The sequence below is a fragment of the Lithobates pipiens genome, unplaced genomic scaffold (assembly GCF_037356315.1).
Source record: "Lithobates pipiens isolate NorthernLeopardFrog02 unplaced genomic scaffold, aLitPip1_a1.2 Scaffold_18, whole genome shotgun sequence".
Classification (NCBI taxonomy): Eukaryota; Metazoa; Chordata; class Amphibia; order Anura; family Ranidae; genus Lithobates; species Lithobates pipiens.
The window spans coordinates 443,438,897-443,465,268 of record NW_027507758.1 but is presented as its reverse complement, the minus strand read 5'-3'; the positions used below and the strand labels follow the sequence as shown (position 1 = coordinate 443,465,268).

The 26,372-nt window shown below is 41.5% G+C and overlaps 1 protein-coding gene across 4 annotated transcripts in view; it reads left to right on the top strand.

Moving 5' to 3' along the window:
• TSC22D2 (TSC22 domain family member 2) overlaps nt 1-25,440 on the top strand; it is a 65,336-nt gene extending 39,896 nt beyond the window's left edge. For 2 of the 4 annotated variants that reach the window (XM_077488185.1, XM_077488186.1), the window contains 2 exons: nt 15,961-16,012; nt 22,852-25,440. In XM_077488185.1, the coding sequence (XP_077344311.1) occupies nt 15,961-16,012; nt 22,852-23,112 (313 nt within the window). In that variant the 3' untranslated portion in view covers nt 23,113-25,440. Of the gene's footprint in view, nt 1-15,960; nt 16,014-22,851 lie in introns of those variants that run through there. The other 2 variants (XR_013276878.1, XR_013276879.1) reach the window with 1 other exon arrangement.
• The last annotated feature ends 932 nt before the right edge of the window (nt 25,441-26,372 follow it).

The window sequence follows — 26,372 nt, the reverse complement described above, 5'->3', positions numbered from 1 at the left end:
TCTTTTTGGTCTTTCCTAAAAAGTGGAGGGACATTTTCATGTTGAGGTCAAAATGGCATGCAGGCGTTCATACATGAGCTCTTCATTTTCACGCGCTCATCCTCATTTGAGAACATGCTGGTAAGTGTTTACCTTTTTATAAATCCTGTCTTGTTCCCACCACTCTACCTTCTGTGTGTGCCCTTCAGAATACTCGATATTTTGACAACTTTTACAGGAACCTTAATTGCCTGTTTATGAGAGTTTACAACCATTACAATGTAAGGTAGTATAGACTTACTATAGTAGAACTAATGTTTATTGGACTTGCAGGTTTGGTATGGACTTGCTGGCTTTTGAAAATTTTGCTAATTTGCCAAATTCACTGTTGCTCGTGTCTTTTAGCAGAGTTGTAAAGTTACTAGTATTGAAACTGCTCGCTATATACTTCTCTTGCCAAGAGGAAGGAGACAGAAAACCACAAACCAGTATATTTGAATTTCAAGTGCAAAAAGATCTGGGTGTTTGTGCTCCTTAAGTGTGTGTGTGTGTGTGTGTGTGTGTGTGTGTGTGTGGGGGGGGGGGCAACTTACATTTTTCAATTGGGGGGTGCCACTTCCTGTTTTTGATATCTGTACCATTGGGAAAAATACTTATTTTCTTCGTTTCCTGTCCCAGAGACTCAACAGGAAGTTGGAGTCTTAAGTGAGAGGAGTGTCCCTCTTACACCACTTCCACATGGGGTGGGTTACGTTGGAGTCCACCTGCTCAGTGGGGAATCTGTCTGCTGATCTCTGCTGAGTAGGCGGATGGCTGGTTCGTGTCTGCAGAGCGAAGGTCGGATGTAAATGGACTGCCTGTCTGTTTTTCATATCGGATGTTGACCGTTGTCGACACACATGTCTGATGCCCGCTGCTCCATAGAGGAGACTGGAGGGTCTGATCGGGTCCACCTGAAAAACCGAAAGGGGCGTTGGACAATTTTCACCATTAGATTATACCTTTTTTTATTTTTTTTGTGTGTTTCTCCTTGCTTTGTTTCTCAGTGACAATGGTTACCAAAGCAAATAGTGTGGATGGGGGAATGCAGATAGCGGTAAAAAAAGACGGGCGAGCCATTCCCTACTTATCCAAAACGAAAGTGTTGCCTAGAGTTGGTCTTTCATTGACCCTTTTGGCACCTCCTCTAGAATATCGTTGGGCTGTAAAGAACTATTCACATTGCTTTATACTTCAAAAAGTTTTGTATAGGTGACTGTTAGGGTTGCACTGATACTAGTATCTGTGCCGATACCGAGCGTTTGCAAAAGAATCGGTACTTGGTTCTTTGCACTGTCAGTGGGTCTCCCCTGTTGACGGCTAAAGTTATTACACAGATTCATCGCACTTACTTATTTTCTGTTACATTTCCACGTTTCCCCTGTTTAAAGAAGTCCGGTAATTGGAGCTGTGAAAAAAAGCAGCTGCCAATGTTTATTAGCATTGCTCAGCCCTGAAATACAAAAAAAAAAATTTCTTTTTGTATCTTTGTTTCTTCATTTGCAGGTTAAAGATGAACAAATGTTCCTCTGTTTAACCCCTTATTTATCCTTAATTTACTCTAATCAGCCTTAACTCCCTACTCTCTTCCATTTAATTATTTTCCTGCTTTTTTATTTTTTTATTTTTTTTGTCTTATTTTAAAAACCATGAACAATTTAACTTATTTTTTTTTTTTTTTTTTTTTTTTGCTTTGTTACTTTATATGTGCATAAACATTCACCCATACTAACCCATATTTACACATTTCACATTGAAAGTGCAAAATTAAAAACAAAAATCTATTTAATTTGTAAATAACTTTTCAATGCTTTTTACCATTGCTGATAGCTGAAGTAAAAACAAAACCGCTGCGGTAGGTATCGGTAATTGGTATCAGTGACTACTGCTTATAAGAGGAACTATTTTATGACCTTTACTGCGATTTTCTTAATGGTTTTCTCCTATAGTACTTAAAGAGGGGTTCCACCCTAAAGTGGAACTTCCGCTGATCGGAACCCTCCCCCCCCCCCCTCCGGTGTCACAATTGGCACCTTTCAGGGGGGGAGGGGGGTGGAGATACCTGTCAAAGACAGGTATTCACACCCACTTCCGGGCATAGACTCCCGTGGGAGTCTAAGCCATTTCCTGTCCTGCCGCGCTGTCTGCTGGGACACACACGGGTCCCAGAGATGGCGCAGACAATTCCTATTCCGCTGCGTGACTAGCGCATGCGCAGTAGGGAACCGGGAAGTGAAGCCGATTCGCTTCACTTCCTGATTCCCTCACCTAGAATGGTGGCGGCAGCAGTCGAGAGCCGAGCGATCGATCGGCCTCGACTGCCGGCATCGCTGGAACCCGGGACAGGTGAGTGTCCATTTATTAAAAGTCAGCAGCTGTAGTATTTATAGCTGCTGGCTTTTAATATTTTTTTCCGCAATACAGTCCCGCTTTAAATGCAAGAGTTGATTCCTTTTTGGAAATGGTTTGCAGATGTTTTGCGCACTGAGTGTATACTAATGTGTCTTGCAGCAGTTGCTGCTTTCCTACAGCAATGTCATTTTATTGTCATACCATGTTTCCTGTCCTACAAGCTGCAACCAAGGCAGACTTTGATATTATGTACCATAATAATTGCTGTATTGATGAGATCAACCTTACTCGGGTTTTTAGTTGGATTATCACTATTCAGAAAAACAAACCCTTTTGGCTGGAGTTCCACTTTGATTAGCCAGGCTCTCAGCATTTTAGACTTTTTTTTTATTACACAGATTCATCGCACTTATTTTCTGTTACATTTCCACGTTTCCCCTGTTTAGGAAAAAAATCCCCGTCTGCGTATCTTCTGAATGTAGTCCTTCCAAGTGCAAGCTTTTTTGTATTTTCTTGTGATTGCTTTATATTCATATTTCAGTGAGCAGCTGCACCTTTTTTATAGACAAGATTTATATGTAGCCTAGGATTGATGGCCTTTTCACTGGAGCTTCAGGTTATATTGTGTACAGCACATTGTTCGATCGACTGTACAACCAGCCTGTTGGGTATTTCCCGAATGATCATTGCAGCCAGCTATAGCCGGCAACACTGATCAGCAGGGAAGGCTCCCTGCTGCCAGAATACAATGCTACAACGGGTTGGATTACCCTGTCCACATTGAATGAGGAAACGCCTGGATTTACCCTTTCAACCCACTGGTTGAACAGGAAAAATAAATGCATAATGTATGGGCTCATACGACAGTTTTGTTGTATTGTAATGTAGTCTTCCATTTCCAAGCATTCTTGTTCTTACAATTTTTTTTTTTCCGGACATTTTAAAGAAAATTGTTCTGGTATTGTACAAAAAATATTTTTGCGGTTTTTGTCCCTGACGGATATTTATGCATGAGCTGTTGTGATCGGCTCTCAATACCTGTGTGTTAACGATTAGATTATCGTAAGATCAATTCAAAAGCGGTCATTTTCATTGAATTTTCTCATGTACACTGGACATTACACTTTGTGTGCAGAGGTACTGGGCTACTCTTATTACCTAGTACGTGATCTGACACTTCTGGATCTGGGGCGCGAATGTGCACTGTAAAGTAAAAAGATTGCTGTTATGTCAGTAGAGAGAGCATGGATCCTGTGTTTCTGCACCAGCTAGGCATGCAGTTAACCCTTTGATTGCCCAGATAACCCCTTCCCAGCCAGTGTCGGTACAATAATGTGCATATTTTTATCACTGTTCATTGTATTTTAGTGTCTCTGGTCTCCCAAGAAGTGTCAGGTGTCTGATTTGTCCCCCACTTAATTGCAGTCCCGATAGAAGTTGCTGATCGCCCCTATTACTAGTAAAAAAAAAAAAAAATAGCAGAATACATATTGGCCTAAATTAATAAAGAAATTTCGATTTTGTTAATTTTTTTTTTTTTTTATTGGATATGTTTTATAGCAGAAAGTAAGACTATTGTTTATAGTGCAAAAAAGAGAAACTGCAGAGGTGATCAAATAGCACCAAAATAAAGCTCTATTTGTGGGAGGAAAAAAGGATATAATTGTATTCGTTTGGGGACAGCATCGCACTCCTGGGCCATTGTCAAAGTAACGCAGTGCCGTATTTCAAAAAATTACCTGGTCATTAAGGGGGATAAATCTTTTGGAGAGCAAGTGGTTAAACCTAAAAGCAAACCTTTATTTTGCAGCTTACCTATTTTTAGATGTGAACAATCTTACTTGCATGTAGCAGCCAGAGGAATGAGACCAATCATTTTAACACTGACAGGGGTGCTTACAATAATCAGCCGTTATGTAAACCCTTTATATTTCCCCGCCCCCTGTGTTCCTTCATCCAGAGTGGGGGAACTCTATCTAATACAGGAGGTGTTACTGGCCAGATATCTAGGTGAAAACAAATAAAAAATCTAAAGAAAACTAATGCAGTTACCACATCTATTGTATAAAATTTTTGGATTTAAGACCTGGGAGGCTTTGACAGTCTAGCTAAAGCTGCTCATGTTTACTGCAGTGTATTAGGGGATTCACTGTAAATATGTATTGATTACAAAGCTGCTTCTGATTGGCTGAGTCTGAGGTTGTGGCAACATCAGCCCACCTCTCTGAGCTAATCAGGTGAAGCTTTGTGTTCATTGATAAAATGAACCCCGGGAAGGTCTCGTCTCAAACCCGGAACGCAGCCTCAGCTACATACAGTTTACAGAGCACATGCAGCAGCCACACATGTTGGTGAGGAAAATTGTTGTTTAGGCCAGCTTGGTATGACCAAACAAGGCCACTTTCATGCTGAAGCGGTGGTAAATTGCAGCTAGTTCTAGCGGTGCTTTTCGGCCGCCAGCAGGGCACTTTTAACCCCCGCTAACTGCCAAAAAAGGGTTTAAAACGCTGCTGCAGAAGCAATTTGGCAGCACTGGCTATTGATTTCAATGGTGGGATAAATTTGGGAGCGGTGTGTCCAGGTGATTCAGTTCGCAGTTGCAGCACTATACAAGTAATTCCCTCCTCCCCCTGCTGGGGCCCCTGTGTGACTGGGCATGAGGTGCGGTGTATGCACCTAGCAGCTCTGGCTGTTAGGGTCTGCTTTTTCTTTCACTGCCTTTTTTGCCTTCGCTGTGAGGTGCTTTTACATGGGGAGAGGCCACCACCATTTTGCTGAGGCCGCAGCCATTTTCCTGTAGTCAGTGTATGTGCTGTCAGCCATTTTCTAGAAGGTTCGGTGGCCATTTTCTTGGTGATTTTTTTTTTTTTTTTCTAGGACGGTCGTGACTGACACAGGGTTGAGCAGACGGCGGCAGCATAGCGCAGCACTCAGGGGGGTTTCCCCAGACATCCCTGCTATTGTAACCGGCTCACCTGCTCAAAATGCAGTGCCTGTGGACTCTGTCGGCAGTCCTGGAGACCTTTGTTGCCAGGGTGGAAGCGGTCTGTGGGCATCTTCTGGGAAGAGAGCTCTGATTCGGACTCTGGCTCTGTGGTGACTAGAGGTCGACCGATATGGGTTTTTCTCTGGCCGATGCCAATATTTATTTTTTTAGGCCGATTATGTTAGGTCGATTTTCCCCCCTCATCTCAATAAAATTTAACACACCTTTCCCACTGGGACGTTTTTCAGGCGCTTTTGGGCTAAAAATACGGCTCCCCTGCAGTCTGTGTGAAAGCCAGAGTGTTTTCACGCTGAGGCGATGCGCTGGCAGGATGTTAAAAAAAAAAAGTCCTGCAAGCAGCACCTTTTGGAGTGGTGTATACCGCTCCTCTACCACTCCTGCCCATTGATATGAATGGGCACCACTGCCAAAGCGCATGCAATGTGATTTGGCAGCAGCGCTTCACTGGTGCATTTAACCTCTTCCTCCGCCACTAGCTGGGTTATTTGCGCCCCACTAGCAGCCAAATAGCACCGCTAAAATGACGGTAAAGCGCCGCTAAATCTAGCAGCGCTTTACCATCAACTCCTGCCTGCTCAAGTGTGAAAGCAGCCTTAAGTAATACAGAAAATGTCTTACATTTATTGAACAAAACAAACCTCCAATCGGTTTACTTGTATGTATAATTTAGATTTAAAAAAAACTATATATTAAATAAAAATGGGTATTCAAAACTTTTTGACCAAAAAAAAATGGGCTAACTTTACTGGTGTGTGTGTTTTTTTTTTTTTTTTTTTTTTTTTTTTTTTTGTTTCTCCCCCCCCCCCCCCCCCAAAAAAAAAAAAATTTGCGTTTGAAAGACCTCTGCGCAAATGCAACAACTGCTATTTTATTCACTAAGATCTCTACTAAAAAAATATATTTATCATTTTTGGGGGTTCTGAGTGATTTTTCTGGCAGAAAATACAGGATTTTTACTTGTAAGCAACAAGTGTCAGAAAAGATTTAGTCTTTAAATTAAAAACTGAGAACTCTACACAGAGTTGAGTTCATTCAGAAGTGTAAACATTGTATCTTTGTTCTTTTCTTGGCAGACTGCCCAGAGAGGAAACGAGTTGCTTCTCTGAATACTCAGGCAACTTGCATTGACTTCTATTACAGAAGTAATTTTCAAGTCACGCTGTAGTTCTAATCTGCCTTTTTAGCAGCACAATCGGCCGATGCCAATTAATTAAATAACGGCAAATATCAGCCGGACAATATACCAGTCGACCTCTAGTGGTGGCTGGCGGCCCCTCTTCTGGCGTGTTAGAGGATGTGAACCAGGACCGTTCGGACATTGAGAATGACTCTGTGTCCGGGTTGGCGCAGGAAAAAGAGCTAGTAGGAGCACTTATCACTGAGGTGCAGGATACCCTGAAGATACAGGATACAGCAGGAACTTCTGCTGAGGTGACGGTCCCTTTTAAGTCCCGCAAACCAGCCCACACGACTAAGGTGTTTCAGTATTTCACTTATTTTGATAAGTTCATCTACAAGGAATGGGCCTTTTCAGTCCCAAGAAGAATGGTGGTGCGTTACCCCTTTGAGGAGAGCCTCCTGAAAAAATGGGCGTCTCCTCCGGCCGGTATCCAGGTTAAATAAAGTAACCACTATTCTGGTAGAAGTGACTCCTGCTTTCAAGGACCCTGCCAACAGGAGGGCTGAGACAGTGGCCCGGTCCATGTTTACGGTGGTGGGGTCGGTGTTACAACCTGTGCTGACCTTGATGTCGCAGACGCTTACTGAATGGGCAAGGTTGTTGCACCGTGAATTGGCGAAGCAACAGTCTTCCCCGGTCTGCCTAGAACTGGCAGACCAGTTGGTGCATGGCCTTAAGTAGGTCTGAGATGCGGCCCAGGATACGGCCCCCCTGCACTCTAGAGCATCAGTATCAGCAGTGGTGCTATGGCGCCTGATTTGGCTGAAATGCGGACCAGGCATCTAAAAAAAAAAAAAAACACTGGTGGATTTTCCCTTCCAAGGTGAGAGGCTATTTAGAGCTTCGCTGGTTGACATTATTAAAAATGTTACGGGTGGGAAGAGCTCATTGGTCCCACAGTCCAAGAAGGGTAAGGAGCCACGCCGTAGGCAAAGGGCCCTCTCTTTCCTTTTAAACGGCTTTTTTGCCCGCCCGGGTCGCCAGGTAAATGTCCCCAGTCAGACAAGACGCCTGCTGAAGGACAAAAAGGTCCCTGGTTTCGAAAGCCAAACAAGTCTGCAAGCAACAATTTTACAGCATGAAGGTTTGGCCCCACCCGACTCAAGTGGGGAGTTGCCTTCGGGAGTTTGCAGCTCGGTGAACTTCCTACTGTCCAACCAATGAGTCTGCGAACTGGTTTCATTGGGTACAAGATGGCGTTTTCTCTCCAACCTACTTCTGCTTCCGGCTCCTCGGGAAGCCCTGTTAGCGGCAGTACAGAACCTGCTGTGCATGGTGATAGTACCTGTACTGATGCTGGAAAGATTTCAGAGATTTTATTCCAATCTGTTGTCCCCAAAAAGCGGTACGTCCAATCTTGGACTTTAATGCCCTCAACAGCTTTGTAAAAGTGCAAATGTTCAGGATGGAATCTGTTCGCTCCGTGCACTCCATCAGGGGGGCTTCCTGGCGTCCTTGGATATCAAGGACGTGTACTTGCATGTAACCATATGCCTCAGGCATCAGAGGTTTCTGCGATTTGCAGTCGGAAGAGCAAAACCAGTTTGTGGCTCTCCCTTTTGGCCTGGCGTCAGCTCCCTGAGTCTTTACCAAAGTGTTAGTGCCAATTCTGGCGCTGTTAAGGCAACATGGGATCGCAATTGTGGGTTACCTAGACGACCTCCTTCTGAGAGCAGCTCCTGCCTCAGAATTAAGAGAGGATGTAGTGATCACCATGCAGACTCTCTGGGAGTTTGGTTGGGTGCTGTACCTAAAGGTGTTAGTGCCGACTCAGCGCCTGGAGTAACTGGGCTTACTGTTGGACTCCTCAGAAGCGAGAGTTTTTCTCCCTTCAGACAAGTTGCAGACTCTTCAAGCTGCGGTGAATTTGTTGGTGAACCGCAAGTAGTTGTCGCTGCGCTTCTGGATGTGAGTTCTGGGCCTCATGGCAGCCACTTTTGAAGCCGTACCATACGCTCAATTTCACTCGAATCCTGCAAAAGGAGATTTTGTCAAAATGGAACAAATCTCCGTTATCCCTGGATTGTCAAATTCAGGTGAGCCAGCTAGTCAGGGATTCCCTTCTCTGGTGGCTGAGGTCTCCGGCCCTCCGGTCCAGAAGATCGTTCCTTCCTCTCCATTGGACATGATCACAACAGACGCCAGCCTGACCGGTTGCGGGAGGGGGGTTTGGGCGGTACAGTCAGCCCTAGGTCTGTCAGACTCGGTAATTTTCACTATGCTGACGGCACGGAAGTAGTCTTCTAGAAAGATTTACCATCGTACGTGGAAGGCTTACATCTACATGTGAGGAGATGGGGTGGTGTCCGCGCACACATTCAGTTTCCAGGATCCTGCTGTTTTTTCAGCGTGGAGTGGATCGGCCATTTGAAAACAAGGAAATCTCCCTAATGTTGACTTTCTCAGTCTTTCTAGTGGTTATTACATCTGCCAGGAGGGTTTCTAAGTTGGTGGCCTTGAGTACAAAATTCCCATTTTAACTGAGGCAGAATAACAACAAAAATATCCAGAAAAACACATTTCAAAAAAAGTTATAAATTTTGCATTTTAATGAGTGAAATAAGTATTTGATCCCCTATCAATCAGCAAGATTTCTGGCTCCTAGGTGCCTTCTATAGAGGTAGTAATGAGCTGAGATTAGGAGCACTGTCTTAAAGGGAGTGCTCTTAATCTCAACTTGTTACCTGTATAAAAGACATCTGTCCACAGAAGCAATCCATTTGATTTTCCAATCTCTCCGCCATGGCCAAGGCCAAAAAGCTGTCCAGTGATTTCAGGGACAAGATTGTGGGATCTACACAGGGCTGGAATGGGCTACAAAACCATCACCAAGCAGCTTGGTGAGAGGGTGACAGCAGTTGGTCCGATTCTTCGCAAATGGAATAAACCTGAAATAACTGTCAATCTCCCTCGGTCTGGGGCTCAATGTAAGATCTCACCTTGTGGCGTTTCAATGATCATGAATGGTGAGGAATCAGCCCAGAGCTACACGGGATAATTTTGTCAATGATCTCAAGTCAGCTGGGACCATAGTTGCCAAGAAAAAAAATTGGTAACACACTATGCTGCGAAAGACTGAAATCCTGCAGCGCCCACAAAGTTTCACTGCTCAGGAAAGCACATGTACAGGCCCGTCTGAATCATTTGAGGTTCATTCTCAAACTTCAGAGGAGAACTGGGTGAAAGTGTTGTCGTGAGACGAAAAATCAATCTCTTTGGCATCAACTCGGCTCGCCGTGTTTGGAGGAGAAATGCTGCCTATGACTCCACACCATCCCCACTGTCAAAGTAGGAGGAAACATTATGCTTTGGGGGTGTTTTTCTGCTAAGGGGAAAGAACAACATCACCACATCAAAGGGATGATGGACAGGGCTATGTGCCATCAAATCTTGGGTGAGAACCTCCTTCCCTTAGCCGGGGCATTGCAAATGGGTCATAGATGGGTATTCCAGCATGACAATAGCCCAAAACACAGCCAATGCAACAAAGGAGTGTCTCACCTTAATCCCATAGAAAAGATGAAGGTTCCAGTTACCAAACATCAGCCTCAAAACCTTAATGACTTGGAGAGGATCTGCAAAAAGGAGTGGGACAAAATCCCTCCTGAGATGTGTGCAAACCTGGTGGCCAACTACAGGAAACGTCTGACCTCGGCCAACAAGGGTTTTGCTACCAAGTGCTAAGTCATGTTTTGCAAAGGTATCAAATACTTGACCCCTTGGGGAGGTGGGTGGGGGGCAGTGTTTGCCAGCGGCTACAGCATTCGGGACATGTTGCATGTTCCACCCTAAAAATGCGTGTAACATGTTCCCAAAGGTTAATTTATCCTTTAAGCTGGCTATAGACTGATATTTGGCCAATCAACAGTGTCCAGATTCCTTTCATTGTGTGGCAGTCCGTGGGTGGCAGAAGTAATTTCTGTTATAGGGACATGCTGTAAAACGTTGGCGCTGATCAGTGTATTCTGATGGTGACAAGTGCAGCTGTCAGAATGCATTATCCTAGTGAAGGGAGATTGCTCCACCCACCTCGGTTCTGTGAATCGAGGAATCTGTTAGTCTATATCAATCTATGGCCAGTTTTTAGGGGAAGTTAATACTTTACTGCCTGTAAATGAAAACTGCCAATGCCCACTTTTGTGTTCTCTTGGTTCAGAAATCCAATAATCCCACTAATGTGTGTTTTTAAAAAATGTTGTTATAATAATTGTAGCCTTAGTTGCTGTAATTGTGTGAGTGCGTCTTTAGATCATACATTCTTAATGTAGCAGGACTGTTACATAAGGGGGGTAACAAAAGATCTTTTGTTCTGTGGTAAATACTGTGTAATTCCATTTTATCACTGCATTACATACAGTAAGCCTCTAAACTTTCACAAGACATAAATTCAATTTTGTAGTTGTTGCAGGAACATGGCAAATGTGGATTGAGCAATATACATTCTGTTATATGGCTAATTGAACACACAAGTTCTATAAAGAAGCAGGTACAGATAGGGATCTGTACTAGACGTCTTTTTTAGATGAGGTTTTATTGGATGTCAAAAGTTCAAGCTCTTCCTCTTTAGTGATATAGCAATAGTATTTGGCAAAATAGGTCTAGCCAAGCCATCAATGTGAATTTAAAGTGGTAGTAAAGGTTCTGCTTTTATAAAAAAAATAAACCTGTTATACTTGCCAGCTCTGTGCAGTGGTTTGGCACAGATCAGCCCCCGGTCCTCTTCTTGAGTCCCCCGCTAGCGCTCCTGGCTCCTCCCCCTTGATCAGTGCCCCCATAAGAAGCTGCTTACTATGGGGCACTGGGGCATGCTTAGAGCTGTGGCTTGGCCCTGCCCCCTCACTTTCCTCATTGGCTTGCTGGCTGTGTATAACAGCATTAGGAGCAAATGGCTCTCACTGCTGTCTCAGCCAATGAGGAGTGGGAGTCCTGGGACAGTAGAGGCTCTAGTGCACATCGCTGGATTGAGATGGGGTTCAGGTGAGCCTTGGAGGGGGCAGCACATTGAATAGTTTATACCTTCATGCATAGAAAACCTTCCGGCTTTACAACCACATTTAAGAAGCGTTGAAGACTGAGAAAATATGGGAGTCTCTTCTAGATGTATTAGGGCTGGGTATTTCAAAGGCTTTATACTGCAAAATGTGGGGTGCTTTTGATATTGGCTTGAGACGCTTCTCGGATCATTCTGCATTTCTTGCAGGTGCATGTGACCTGCAATTGCTCACCTTCTAGCCTGCATTTGACACACTTCAGGCTGCTTTTGTATTCCTTTAAACTAGTAAGGAGAGTCAGTTCTGACGACAAACTGGACACCTGTCCATATGCTGCTGATAGTGTTTTCCTAATGACTGTATTAAAATCTGTTGAAGAAACCTGTCCCAGGAGAAACATGGGAGACTGCTATTGCTCACCACCTTTTGAAAATGCTGCCTGACGTTTTTGATCCATTGGCTATTTCAGACCTGAAAGAAGAATGCACATCAGATTTTTTTTTTTTTGGCAATCTTTGGTCCTCCTCAGAACTTCTTATCCTGCTGTTAAATGGACAGGAAATATAGTGAAATCTCACAGGGTCACAGATGGCACCAGGAGTGCAAGCTTTAACTGCTGGCACACACAAATATGCATCTAACTACACTTGCAGCTCTTGGAGGTGAAGTTCAGCTGAAATATTTTTAAGCCTGCATATCTTAACTAAAGGATAACATCCTTTAAAACCAATGGCATTTTTGACAACTGTTGTAAAAATTGTTCACTGTTCATTGTTGTACAATGTGTTTAGATAATAGTTACTAGGGTGGCAATGGGCTGAAAAGAACCAAAAATAAAAACGAGAGAAATTGGAGATTTGTATATTGTAGATTATATTGGTTATATATTGGTTTCTACATATGTTATTGGTTTTTAATTTACAGTTGGCTATGCTTTAGACACTAGAACTTGGAGGTAAGAAATCGCCTTGCCACCCCTTACAGGCAAAAGGAAAAGTACAGCATTCAATTATTGTGCTGTATATAGTTACATGAAATGGGATGTTACAGATACGTTACTTGTATCTAGGCCACTGTTCCCTAAACTTGATCATTGACACATCACCTCTGCCATGGTGTCCTCCAATGAACAAAGTTTGGTGTTCTGAAGTCATTAGTATTCATGACCTTTTATTCTGGAAATGGATTGGATTTAAAAAAAAAAAAAAACCTTGCCTAATTTGGCATAGGTAAAGATGAAATGGTGAATGAGGGCGTAAGGTCATGGATGGATGCTGTTTCTGTTTTTACTTTATAACCAATAGAAATGTTTGAATCTGAATAATGTATTGCAATATTAGCTTCACTAATCTAATTCGACCATTTTACTTTTATGAAATTAGAACCTTTTTTGGCTTTAAAATATCCTGATGATAAATCACTCTTTATTAGCTGCTCAACTGCAAAACTTTATTTTCCACTTCTGCTTTTTGACGCAGACAAATATTGACAACCAAGTGACGTGTGTATTGTAGACACTGCCTTCTGTTTAGGATGGGCATGTGTAACTGACCTGTAAACTCTAGCTTCAATGCATAATTTTAAAGTGGTTGCAAACATCAGATCTGAAGTATGATCCAAGCAAATCCCTCTATCATGTGTGCTTGTCTCAATCCAGAGCACGAAGTGTAATTTCTGTCTGCTGCTTTGCTCCTCTATCAGCATGAATCACTTTTGACAAGTTTTCCTGACACCCAAGAGAAAAAAGTGACGGGAGGGACCTCCTGACAGCCTCAGCTCTGTTCACGTGTGCTGTTTGCTGGAGTGTCTTCCCTCTAATCAGCTCTGAGCTCTGCAGAATGTAATTTCAGCTGTCAACTCCGTTTTCTGATAGCTCAGGCAAGCTTTATAAATTCTGCACTTTGAACAGATGTAGTGAAAAGAAGACTTCAAATTAATAGTTACAACTTTAAGTAGGAGGATCTGTTTTAATTTCTGTGTATCACCTGAGATCAGTTGCTTATATATAAGGATTTACAACCACTAAGTGTTTTTTTTTTTTTTTTTTTTTTTTCCTCGTTGAGACGTACAGTGGATAGAAGTCTACACGCCCCTGTTAAAATGTCAGGTTTCTTTGATGTAAATAAATGAGAACTTTTTTCCACCTTTTTAATATGACCTATAAACTGTACAAATCAACTGAGAAACAAACAAATCTTTTTTGGGGGGGGGGTTTATTAAAAATTGAAAAAAAACCTAAAATAATGTGGTTGCATAGGTGTACACACACCCTCTTATAACTAGGGATGTAGTTGTGTTCAGAATTGAGCAATCGCATTCAAATTCATGTTAAATAGGAGTATACACCTGTCATTTAAAGTGCCTCTGATTAGCCCCAAATTAAAGTTTAGCTGTTCTAGTAGGTTTTTCCTGAAATTTTTAGTCACATCTTACAACAAAGGCCATGGTCCGCAGAGAACTTCCAAAGCATCAGAGGGTTCTTATTGTTAAAAAGGTATCGGTCGGGGAAAGGGTACAAAATAATTTCCAAGGCATTGGATATACCATGGAACACCGTGAATTACCAAGAACTGGACATCCCTCCAAAATGTATGAAAAGATGAGAGGACAACTGGTCAGGGAGGCAGCCAAGAGGCCTACAGCAATATTAAAAGAGCTGCAGGAATATCTATCAAGTACTGGCTATGTGGTACATGTGACAAATCTCCCATATTATTCCTATGTCTGGGCTTTGGGGTAGAGTGGCATGATGGAAGCCTTTCTTACGGAGAAAAACATCCAAGCCTGGATACATTTTGCAAAAACACATTTGAAGTTTCCCAAAAGCCTGTGGGTAAATGTGTTCTGGTCTGATGAAACCAAGGTTGAACTTTTTGGCCATAATTCCAAAAGATATGTTTGGCACAAAAAACACTGCACATCACCAAAAACACCATACCCACCGTGAAGCATGGTGGTGGTGGCAGCAGCATGCTTTGGGGCTGTTTTTTCTTCAGCTGGAACGGGCCTTAGTCAAGGTAGAGGGAATTATAAACCGTTCCAAATACCATTCAATATTGGCACAGTAGAGCTGAATGCTAGAAAGCTGAAAATGAAGAGGAACTTCATCTTTCAGCATGACAACCCAGAGCATGCATCCAAATCAACAAAGGAATGGCTTCACCAGAAGAAGGTTAAAGCTTTGGAATGGTTCAGCCAGAGCCCAGACCTGAATCTGATTGAAAATCTGTGGGGTGATCTGAAGAGGGCTGTGCACAGCAGATGCTCTCGCAATCTAACAGATTTGGATTGTTTTTGCAAAGAAGAGTGGGCAAATATTGCCAAGTCAAGATGTGCCATGCTGATAGACTCATACCCAAAAAGACTGAGTGCTGTCATAAAATGAAAAGGTGCTTCACCAAAGTATTTAAGGGTGTGCACTCTTATACAACAAAATATTTTTTAACTTCCCTCCACCTCAAAGATTTTAGTTTGCTCAGCTGAGTTGTACAGTTTATAGGTCACATTTAAAGGTGGAAAAAGTTCTGAAATTATTTATCTTTGTCATTTTTTTACATCACAGAAACCTGACCTTTTAACAGGGGTGTGAACTTTTTATATCCATGGTGTGTCTTGAAATGCCTGTATATTTGATGTTCTGTTGAGAGAGAGAGAGAAAACAAATGCATACGATCTTACGTTTAAAATTACAATCATTGGGTCTTCAGCATGCAGCTCCTGGTGTTGTGTGGTGGTCTTCTTCGTCAAATTTGTATACATTTTAGATTTTGCTGGAAACTTTAATGTGATATTTTTAAAAGACCAGGTTTATTTTAAAAAGAAGTTGCTTGGTTGACATGTGGCTCCAGTGGCCTCTGTATTTATTTGATCGCGAACACTTCAACTGATACTAAAATCTTGTTCAGCCGAGCCTTAGCTCCGTGTGTTCACTCAGACAGGGAGCCGCGGCCCCGCCCACACTCCTCATTGACTCAATGAATTTGACGGCAGTGGAAGCCAATGGCGCTTTGCTGCTCTCTCAGCCAATGAGGAAGCAAAGTCCTGGACAGCTGAGTCTCTTATGCAACATCGCTGGATCGAGATGGGGCTCTGGTAAGTATGAGGGAGGCTGCTGCACACAGAAGGCTTTTTATCTTAATGGATTGAATGCATTAAGATAAACCACCTGCATTTTACAACCACTTTAACTCAGATCAGCTTGTTCTAGGTAGAAATATTGAAGCTCGGGAATGGCAGCCTCTGTTTCTCTCAGGTTTTCTTTAAACTGTAGTATGAATAAGCCCTAAAACTGCAAACTAGTGTTTAGTTAAATCCTTTGTCTGTGTTATGTGCTGTCAGTAAAAATTATGCCAGGAAAATTTATTTATTCTTATGTCTCATTTGGTTTCCTGTTTTTTTGTTTTTTTTTACAGTTCATCAAGTGCAAATGTGGTTGCCATCGACAACAAGATTGAACAGGCAATGGTAAGGCATGACTTCCCCATTTTTAGCCAGCATGTTTTTTTTACCATAATTTGACTTAAAAGGGATGTCACTAATTGCTCTATTTTTGTATAGGACAGATGGATTTAGAATGGCAGGGCTGCCTTAATCAGTTTTATTCTGATTCTAGTGTTGGGTTATTTTGTTTAATACACATTTCAGATACTTTTTAGGTAATCTAGGTCTCCTAATCTCAAAAACTGTGCATGGGCTGTTTTTCCGTGCTTTCAGGCAGCAGGGGGTGCCTTTTAGTTCATTTTGGATGAGTAAACTGACCCCCCTAACAATTTTTCTGCCTGCCTTGAGATGACTTTGTGTGATTGAAACCCCGCACAGGGCTGCTGTACAGCAGCATGAATGAAGTGTACATTTGTACACTTCAAGTTTGTAGAAAAAACAAAAAAAGTAGCTCTGGGATGTGCTGAATCGCACACCACACAGCCCCCTACCGCAGTCGGAAACAGCTGCTGGAGAGGTAAAGCACTAGCCCCTGTACGCTCTTGTGTGAATTCACTCTAAATGTAGACTGCTGTCAACCTAAAAATGTTACCCTTTGTATAAATGTTGGTAGCACTGTCTACCTGCAGTACATCCAATTTCTACCACTGTAGCTGCAGACACAGTGGAGTAATTCATACTCGGCTGGTAGATTCTCCTGAAGTGTTTTTACTGTAAAGAGGTCAGTGACGGATTGTTTTCTACCTAGTTTATGGCTTGAATGTCTGTAGCTTAGCCACATGTTCATTTTAAGGTTTCCTTTAAGTTGAAAATCACTTGAAAAGCTGCTATACAGTGACTTGAAAAAGTATTCACACCTCTTAATTTTCGAAATTTTGTCATGTTACAACCAAAAGCATGTATTTTATTGGGATTTTGTGATGGACCAACACAAAGTGGCACATATTTGTGAAGTGGAAGGAAAATGATAAATGGTTTTCCAAATTTTGTACGAATATCTGAAGGTGTGGCGTTCATTTGGCACCATAAAGGCCAAGGAACCCACCAGACAGGTCAGGGATAAAGTTGTGGAACATTTTAAAGCAAGGCTGGGGGAAAAAAAATCCCAAGCTTTGAACATCTCATCGAAAATGAAGAGTACAGCACAACTGCAAACCTACCAAGACATAGCTGTTCACCTAAACTGACAGGGCGGGCAAGGCAAGGAGACCATTGATCAGAGAAGCAGCCAAGAGGCCCATGGTAACTCTGGGGGAGCTGCAGAGATCCAAAGCTCAGGTGGGAGATTCTGTCCACAGGACAACTATTAGTTGTGCACTCCACAAATCTGACCTTTATGGAAGAATGTCGAGAAGAAAGATATTGCCGAAAGAAAGCCATAAGTCCCATTTGCTGTTTGCAAGAAGCCATGTGGGGGACACAGCAAACATGTGGAAGAATGTGCCCTGGTCAGTTAAGACCAAAATTGAACTTTTTGGCCTTAAAGCAAAATGCTATGTGAGGACAGAAAGCGAACACTGCACATCACCATCCCCACCGTGAAACATGGTGGTGGCAGCAGCATGATGTTGTGGGGATGCTTTTCTTCAACAGGGACAGGGAAGCTGGTCAGAGTTAATGGGAAGATGGAGCCAAATACAGGGCAATCTGGGGCTGAGGTTCACCTTCCAGCAGGACAACGACCCTGAACATACAGCCAGAGCTACAATGGAATGGTTTAGCTCAAAGCATATTCATGTATTAGAATGGCCCAGACCTTAATCTATTTAAAAAAACTGTGACAAGACTTGAATATTGCTGTTCAGACGCTCTCCATCCAGTCTGACCGGGCTTGCGCAAAAATGTCACTCTCTAGATGTGCAAAGCTGGTAGAGACATACCCACATAGTTTTGCAGCTGTAATTGCAGCAAAAGGTGGTTCTACAAAGTATTGCCTGAGTGGGCTGAATACAAATGCATGCCACACTTTACAGATCTTTATAAAAAATTTGGAGAACCATTTATCGATTTCCGTCATCTTCACAATTATGTGCCACTTTGTGTTGGTCTATCACATAAAATCCCAATGAAATACATTTTTTTCTGGTTGTAACATGACAAAATATCATAAATTTCAAGGGGTATGAATACATTTTCAAGGCACTTTAATTGCAGACTCAGTTTTTTGCAGAGGTACACCGGTCTAGCTTGGGACCACTATGGAAGTCGATAATCACTGAAATGGTCACTGCTAACTACAGTGATCGCCACAGTCATCTGGGTCCTGTGCTGACCGCCTGTCGTCTCAGCATTGTGAGAAGAGCAGCTGCTCAGCACAGGACCCAGAAAACTGCAGTGATTGCTGTAGTGGCAGCAAGTACTATAGTGAGTCTCCACTTTCACAGTGGTCCCACAAGTATAGAATAAGTACACTTACATTGGTGCAAACTGGACCAGCGTAACAATGTAATAAAACCATATCTAGCGTTCCGTTTTAAATTAATCTTACATCAGTGCTTTGGATCACTCAAACAAGAAGGTAGATTGGGAGTCTTTCCTGTCCTGCGTATCTCCTTCATAACTCTGCTTAACAGCCACTCAAAAATAGTATTTTCAGAAGGTTAACTCTGGCAGCCCCTATATTCTCAAGATGGGATCATTTAAGTGGCTTTCATACCGATGTGTTTCTGCTGCTAAAATACAGAACTATAATGCAAGCCCATTAAATCCTATTGGACTCTTTGCACCACTGAGTGGTACATTTTGAAAAGTCCTGCATGCTGCATCTTTTGTGTGGTTTTTCAAAAATATAGGCCCCAATTGCAATGGATAGAAAATATTTCAAATGCACCAAAAATGCAACGCAGGTGCATTTTGTTGAGTTGCATATCCAGATTTCACAGGTGCATGCTGGGTAATAGGCACCCAGAAAACGCACTGGAAACGAATCAAAAACAGATATGCATTTTGACTGTTTTTTTTTTTTTTTTTTTTTGCAACAGTGTAAAAACAGCCTTAAAAGTGGTATTAAAGTTTCGGCTTTTTTAAAGTCATACTTGCTCTATGCAATAGTTTTGCACAGAGCAGCCCCAATTCTCCTCTTAGGTCCCCTGCTGGCTGGCTCCTCCCTCTTGACCATTGCCCCCAATAGCAAGCTGCTTTCTATAGGGGCAATGGCACCTGCTTGCTCTTGAGAACTTCCTCTGTGCCCATAAGACACACACAGCTGCAGCTTGACCTTGCCCCTGCTCTCTCCTCATTGACTCACTGTCTGTGATTGACAGCAGTGGAGTCAATTCCCACTGCTGCCTCAGCAGTCTCCCACTGCTGCCTTGGCCAATGAGGAGAGAGAGTCCTGGGACAGCTGTGGGGCTCGTGCACATCACTGGATCATGATGGGGCTCAAGTAAGTATTATGGGGGGCTGGGGGTGTTGATGCACAGGTTTTTACCTTTCCCTCTTTGGGGGGGGGGTGTACACACTCTGACGAACTCTGCCAGAAATTTGGCTCCCCTCCTTCGCAGCCAGGCCATTCACAAAGAGCAGCGCGCTTTGCGCTAGCGCAGTAGGGAACGGTTTAACTTCCAGTTTCCCTTAGCCGAGATGGCGGTGGCAGCACCCGAAAGCTGATTAAAAAATCCGCTTGGGTGAAGACACCGCTGGATTTGTGAACAGGCAAGTGCCATAATTTTGAAAGTCCACTACAGTATTTTTAGCTGCTGACTTTTAATTTTTCTAAAAGGAGCCTGGAGCTCCACTTTAAGGTGGAGAAATTTTCAATCTGGTTAATGAAAATTGCGTGTGATTGGTCACACCTAACAAGATAAAACCTTCAGGGGATACCTATTTATATACAAGTATCATTTTCTTCTGTTGAGCCATAGATATGCATAACTTTTTTAAGGGTAATCTGTCAGATTACTTCTGCTTTTTTGTGCGTTCATAACAGTTTTATTTCAGGTATATTGTAGCACATCATGGTTATCTGTTGTTTAAAAATTAATTGCTTGTTCTATCATGTCAAAATGACAGGATATTGTTCTCACCACAAGAGCTGACTGAGAAAGGGAAGTGACCAAGTATGAACTAGCTGTCTGCACTTAAAGCCTGCGTATCGCTGATGAAAGTGTGTAATCTCCAAGCATTACCTGATTATGTCAGTCATGCCCTATGTCAAAGCATTCCCACATTCGTTTACGTGGTCGTTGTTTAGAAATAATTTAGTCATGTCCTCCTACTGGTCTATTACGAGTCAAACAGATATGTCTTGCAATATTTATTTTTTTTCCTTTTTATACTGTAGATAAAGGCAGTAGCAAACACCGGGTAATGTAGACTCATGGATGTTCTAATTTAAATCTAATACTAGTTAGTAACACTCAGCTTTTCATTGTTTATTTTTATTTTTGTGGTCTACACTCTCTCCATATGGAACAACTTAATTCTTTCTCCTCTGAGGGCAGATATTCATTAAGATATTCCCATAGCTACCAAAGTAAGCACTCGCATTATTAAGATCTGCCGGTGCTGGGCACTGGATGTCCATCAGCACCCGTCAATCGTCAGTCAGATCTTGTTTGTGTTTTTACCATCTAAACAAGGCAAATCTCCACTATAATGGGGAAAGGGGTAGATTTTGTGTCCCCACAAAGCAGGGGGGGGGGGGGGGGAATCCTTCTCTTCCTCTAGTAAAAGCAGCACATACAGTACACAAAAATACTGACTAGGCACACCGTTTGATCACCCTAGATGAGATATATAGGTAGATATATTTTATATAAAATATATACATTTTTTTTTTTCCCTTCAACATTGTCAGTCTTTTGTTTAGCGCAAAAAACTACAGTGGTGATCGATTACCACCAAAAGAGACTTTTTATGGTGAAAAAAATTACATGAATGACATAAATGTTTGGGTACAGTGTTGCATGACCATGCAATTGTCAAAGTAACACGGTGCCATATTTTAAAAAATGGCCTGGTCGTGAAGGGGGGTAAATCTTCTGGAGGTTAAGTGGTTGATTTTCAGGGATTTCCTCTAACTTCCTGTTTGCTTATGGGACAGGAAGTGAAGGGAAATCTCCGCAATCGGACACAGATGGAGGGGAAAAAGACAGGGCTATAACCCTCCATTGCTGTATCCAAAAAAGAAAAAAAAAAAGTTTTGCCTATAGTTCTACTTTATGCAAAAGAAAAAATGTCCATATTTACAATTAACATTTCCCTAAACTGAAAGTGTCATCTATTAACCACTTAAGGACCAAGCCTCTTTCTGAGATTTGGTGTTTACAATTTAAAACTTTTTTTTTTTTTTTCTAGAAAAATACTTTGAACCCCCTAACATTATATATTTTTCTAACACCCTAGATAATAAAATGGTGGTTGTTGTAATACTTTGTCGCACTGTAGTTGCGCAGCGGTCTTAAAACTTTATTAACTTTATTTTAAAAAAAAAATACACTTTTTTTAATTAAAAAAATAAGAGAACAGTAAAGTTAGCCCAATTTTTTTTTTTTTTTATATTGTGAAAGATGTTACACCAAGTAAGTTGCTACCCAACATGTCGCACTTCAAAATTGCACCCGCTCATGGAATGGAGATAAACTTTTACCCTTAAAGATCTCCATAGGCGACGTTTAAAAAAAAAAAAAAAAAATCTTCAGGTTGCATGTTTTGAGTTAGATTTTATTGCTCTTATTCTAACAATCGTGGTGATATCTCACATGTGGTATTTGAACACCGTTTTCATATGCGGTCACTGCTTATGTGTTTTCTTCTGCATGTTATCTCGTAGAGGCGGGGCACCTTTAAAAATGTTTTTTATTTTTATACGCTTCTTTAAAAAAAAATTCACTTTTATTCCTATTACAAGCAATGCAAACATCCCTTTTTAAGAGCTATGGGTGGAAGTGACGTTTTGACGTCGCTTCCGCCCTGCAATGATATGTAGATGGGTGGGGGCCATCTTCCCCTCACTCGCCTTCATAACTAACAGAAGAGCAGGCCCGATCGCCGCAGCCAGCGGTTCTGGGTGGAGGGGGGCGGTGGGACCTCTCCCATCGCCGAAAAGTGATCTTGCTGCGCAACTGCCACAGAGACCACTTTTATCTGAAAGCGGACCTCCTGCTGAAGGAGAGGATACCAGAATTAGGGCAGCTAGCTGCTGCCCTAACAACGATATCCCTCTTCAAATTGGCGTATAACGACGCTGGGCGATCCGTAAGTGGTTAACTAAATACAGCAGATTTTTCTGACAGTGATTCTAAAGGCTTGTGTTTTTTATTTTATTTTTTATTTTTTCTCTTTTAAAAATGACAAGCATGTTATACCTCCCCTCTGCAGTTGGTTTTGCATAGAGTAGGCCGGATCCTCCTCTTCTCGGATCCCTCTTTGCTGCTCCTGGCCCCTTCCTCCTTTGAGTGCCCCCTCAGCCATCAGATTTCTACATGGGGCACACAAGCCAAGTCAGAGCTACGTGTATCTATTCAAACAGAGCCCTGACCTGGCCCCGGCCCCTCTCTCCCCTGATTGGCTGACTGACTTTGACAGCTGTGGGAGCCAAGGCAAGTGCCTTCCTTGGAAATTTTGTAATAGAGTGGTGGAACTTTGTTTTGAATATCACCTGGAATTTACAGACCAGCACCATTGGCACCCAACTATTTTAGAAAAGTGGCTTGCCCTATGCCAGCCTATGCCTTGACCACAAAGAACCATTTTTAAATGTACTTGTGTTGGGGTGAGCTCTGTTTAGCAGAGGTTTTCTACTAAACTGAATTGCATCTGGTCCAATATATGTTTTCATTCATGAGGCTGATTCCCTTTTTAAATAGACCAATTTGGAGCCTTGGTATACATTTATAACCTTGTTTTTATTCTTTTACTAGGATCTGGTCAAAAGCCATCTGATGTACGCTGTAAGAGAAGAGGTGGAAGTCCTGAAGGAACAAATAAAGGAATTAATAGAGAAAAACTCTACACTTGAACGTGAGAATGCACTGTTAAAATCCCTTTCAAACAGCGATCAGCTGTCACAACTTTCGACCCAGGCTGGCCTCAGCCAACAACCGCCTCCAGTGACTACAGCTCCTCTGACTGCTCCGCAGACCGCACACCCTCCACAACAACCGAATGTCTCTTCTGCATAAACTGTACAAAAACTGATTTCTCGCCTTGTTCAGCTAACTGAAAGCAATCTGTCCTTGTGTGCCACTGCTGATCTTTCCACTTCAAAAATGAGAAAAATGAAAAAAGAGCAAGTAGCCATGCTTCATTTTGTGTGTTTGGCCTTTTCAGTATTAGACAATCGTACTCCCTGATCTCTCATTGTGAGAGAGGTGATACCGTTTGCATTGTGTATCAGGTATTAACAGAGCTAGAAAGGTGTGTGTATGTATATGCTCACACAGTGGATTGTGCCCCTAGTGTATGTATACGCTTTTATAGCCATACACACATTATATGCACAGACTCATTATCTCAAAAGCATGAATCCTTGCTTTAGGGACAGTAAATCCATGAATGCTGGCAATAAATGTTAACACATGTAACCCTTCTTTCAGTAGAAGAGACAAACGCAGCATTTTATGTCATAGAAACCCTCTAGAGAACAAGGAAATGAACTTGCATGTAGAATTTAACTTGTATTGTAAAGAAGACCAGACCATATAGTGTCACAAGTCACCTGAAAATGCATGCAAGGTAGCATTTTGAGTGTCGGATAAAGTAACCTAGTGCTTCATGTACAACATTGCATTTTCTTTGCTCAGAATGTACTGAAAAATAAGTACTTTTAGAAGGCTGATCTCTAGATGCATTTTTATGCCCTTTGTGCTCATTGTAGTCATCACTGATGCAGCCTGAGGATGGACTTTTCCTTAATGGTATTCCACGAACAGGATGTAAATGTAGATAGAACAGTGCAGCTAATTTCACTGCACGTGGATACAGTGTTTATGCTTGCTAGTCTGTCTACAGGCTGAGTAAATGTATACCCATACACTGAGCATGACATTTTACAAAGGATCTACTTCATGTAGGCTTTACAACGCTTTGTGGTTTTAGAAAAGTACATTAAGTGTATATTAGATTGTTAAACACAATTACCGTGTACATCTGCATGTGTTAAAGGTGCCTATTTACTATGCTGAAATGCTTGTTTGTAGTGAGACAGTTGTTTGCACCTTATAAACAGATCTATGTTTAAAAAAAAAAAGAAAAAGGAAAAAAAACAAGCAACAGCAGCTATATTTGATCTAGCGAATAGCTAATGACAGCGTAAATCTGTTTTTTAAAATTGGGTTTCTATCACATAAAATGCTGCTAATAAACAGCAGTTAATCTCTGGTATTCAACAAGGGGTCTTATGGAGCTTTAGTGGCTCTCCCAGGGAGCGTTTCCTTTAGATCATACTCTGAGCCATGTTTTGTCAGTTCTTTGTAAGCAAATCTAATCATTGCGTTCGTAGTAAGAGCCACCATTCTTTAAATATAAAGTAATATTTTGTTTTGCCTTTTTATTAGTTCATTTAAGTTTGTGTTTTATTTATTACAGGGCTGCTATTTTCATAATGTGTATGAACAATGTCACAGACACTCTATTTTATTTTATTTCCTTATCTAGAGAATAAATGTAAATCTATCATAAATTGTAGAAGGGGAGGGATTGCATTTAGTAGGGAAAGCGTTTTGGCAATAATTGAACATACGTATCCTGGCGTATATAAATATATATCTAACACTAATGGCAATCTACTTTTCTGGTATTTATTTTACAGTAGAGCAAGGATCCAATTTGAATGTACATTTTGTAAAGAGTGTAAGTGTGGATCCATAATGCGCCTGTACAGGAGAGCAACAGTTGTAATACAAAAAATAAATGATAGATTAGCTAGTTTGATGAAGACATATTTTTTTTTTTTTGTTCATTTCTCTCGTTTGTGACAGGAAAATTGCCATGATTCTTATGCTTTTTAGACAATTTCTGTGAATTATAATTTTTTAGGGTGGGATTTAAAAAAACTGTGAAATTGTTCAACCTACTTTGTAACCAAAGAAGCAAAGATGTGTATTTTTTTTTTTTTTTTGTTAAGCACATTTTCTGTATTTTTATTCAGTGTTCTCTCATCACATTTTTCTTTCTCCTCCCCTCCCCACCACCCCCCCACCCTGCTGTTTAGCATGATCTGCATGACCTGTAATTTCTGAACCACTTTCATACCTCAAGTTTATTTTTGTTTTGTCCAGCACTCTTATTGTACTATGTAATCTGTGAAGCGCGTCCAATAAACAGAGCAAACCGCTAATGTCAGTTGAGATAAACTAGTGTTATGCACACTAGTTGTCATATGGAAACAGTGACATAAAGTGAGCCATCTTTTGTTCATTTTAAAATGGTGTTATAAATTTCATATGCAGAAAACAAGTTTTGTTACATTGCAGATTTTAATGTATTGAATAAATTCAACATGCAGATTACTTGCAGTGTATAAGGAGTATTTACATTTGAAACGGAATTGTACATTTCAAAAATACATTTGCAGGAGCTTTTTTTTTTTGTGTAGCAACAAGAAGTCTGTCAAACTATTGTAAAAAGAATATATATTTTCACATTTTTCAGAAATTATTAAATTGTAGTTTTGCTGAAATAAGTGACTCAAGAATATCTTCTAGTCTACTGCATCCCTGTAGTCTGGATACAGCAGTCACTTCAGATTTAGCAGGAGGAGACTATTGTGCAAAGTGGCACAAGTTCCAAAGCAACTGGAATTCGAGCTAATGCATCAAGGGTGTCTGGAAAAATATGCAGAGCTCCAGTTTTGTTATACATGGGTAAAGCATCTAAAGGTCACAAATTATTTTGTAATATGTCAGATGCAGTATTATCTGCCATTCTGGAATCAACACACAGGTAGTTGCAGAACCTCCACTTCAGTCATTTAAATTGTATATAAAAACTGCACTGGCCTGACCTATGCATCAAAACTTGGCACAGAGTTTTTTTTGGCACAGATTTTTCTGCACAGGCACAAAAATTACTGGCACAGAGTTAATAAAAAAAAAAGCAGAACAAGAGGGTGTATACTTGGCGATCCTGACACCCTTTTATCTGATCTTTGCTCTGTTCAAGAGGTGCAGCCTTAAAGCAGAACTCCGGGCAAAAACATTTTTCCCTTTTTGTTGCTGGTGCTTTCATATCTTAAGAAGATATGTAGTCCATTTCTCTCCTCAGTCTGTACTGTAAGAGATTATGAAGGTGCATTATTTAAACTACAGGCTTTATTCCCCTTCATTTCCATTTTGTACAACTGGTGACCACTATGCCATCTTTTGGGCCGGACACTGGTCTTGTAACATCCTTGCTGTAGTTCTTTCAGCAAGTGGTGATGTAATTGCATCACTGCTCGCAG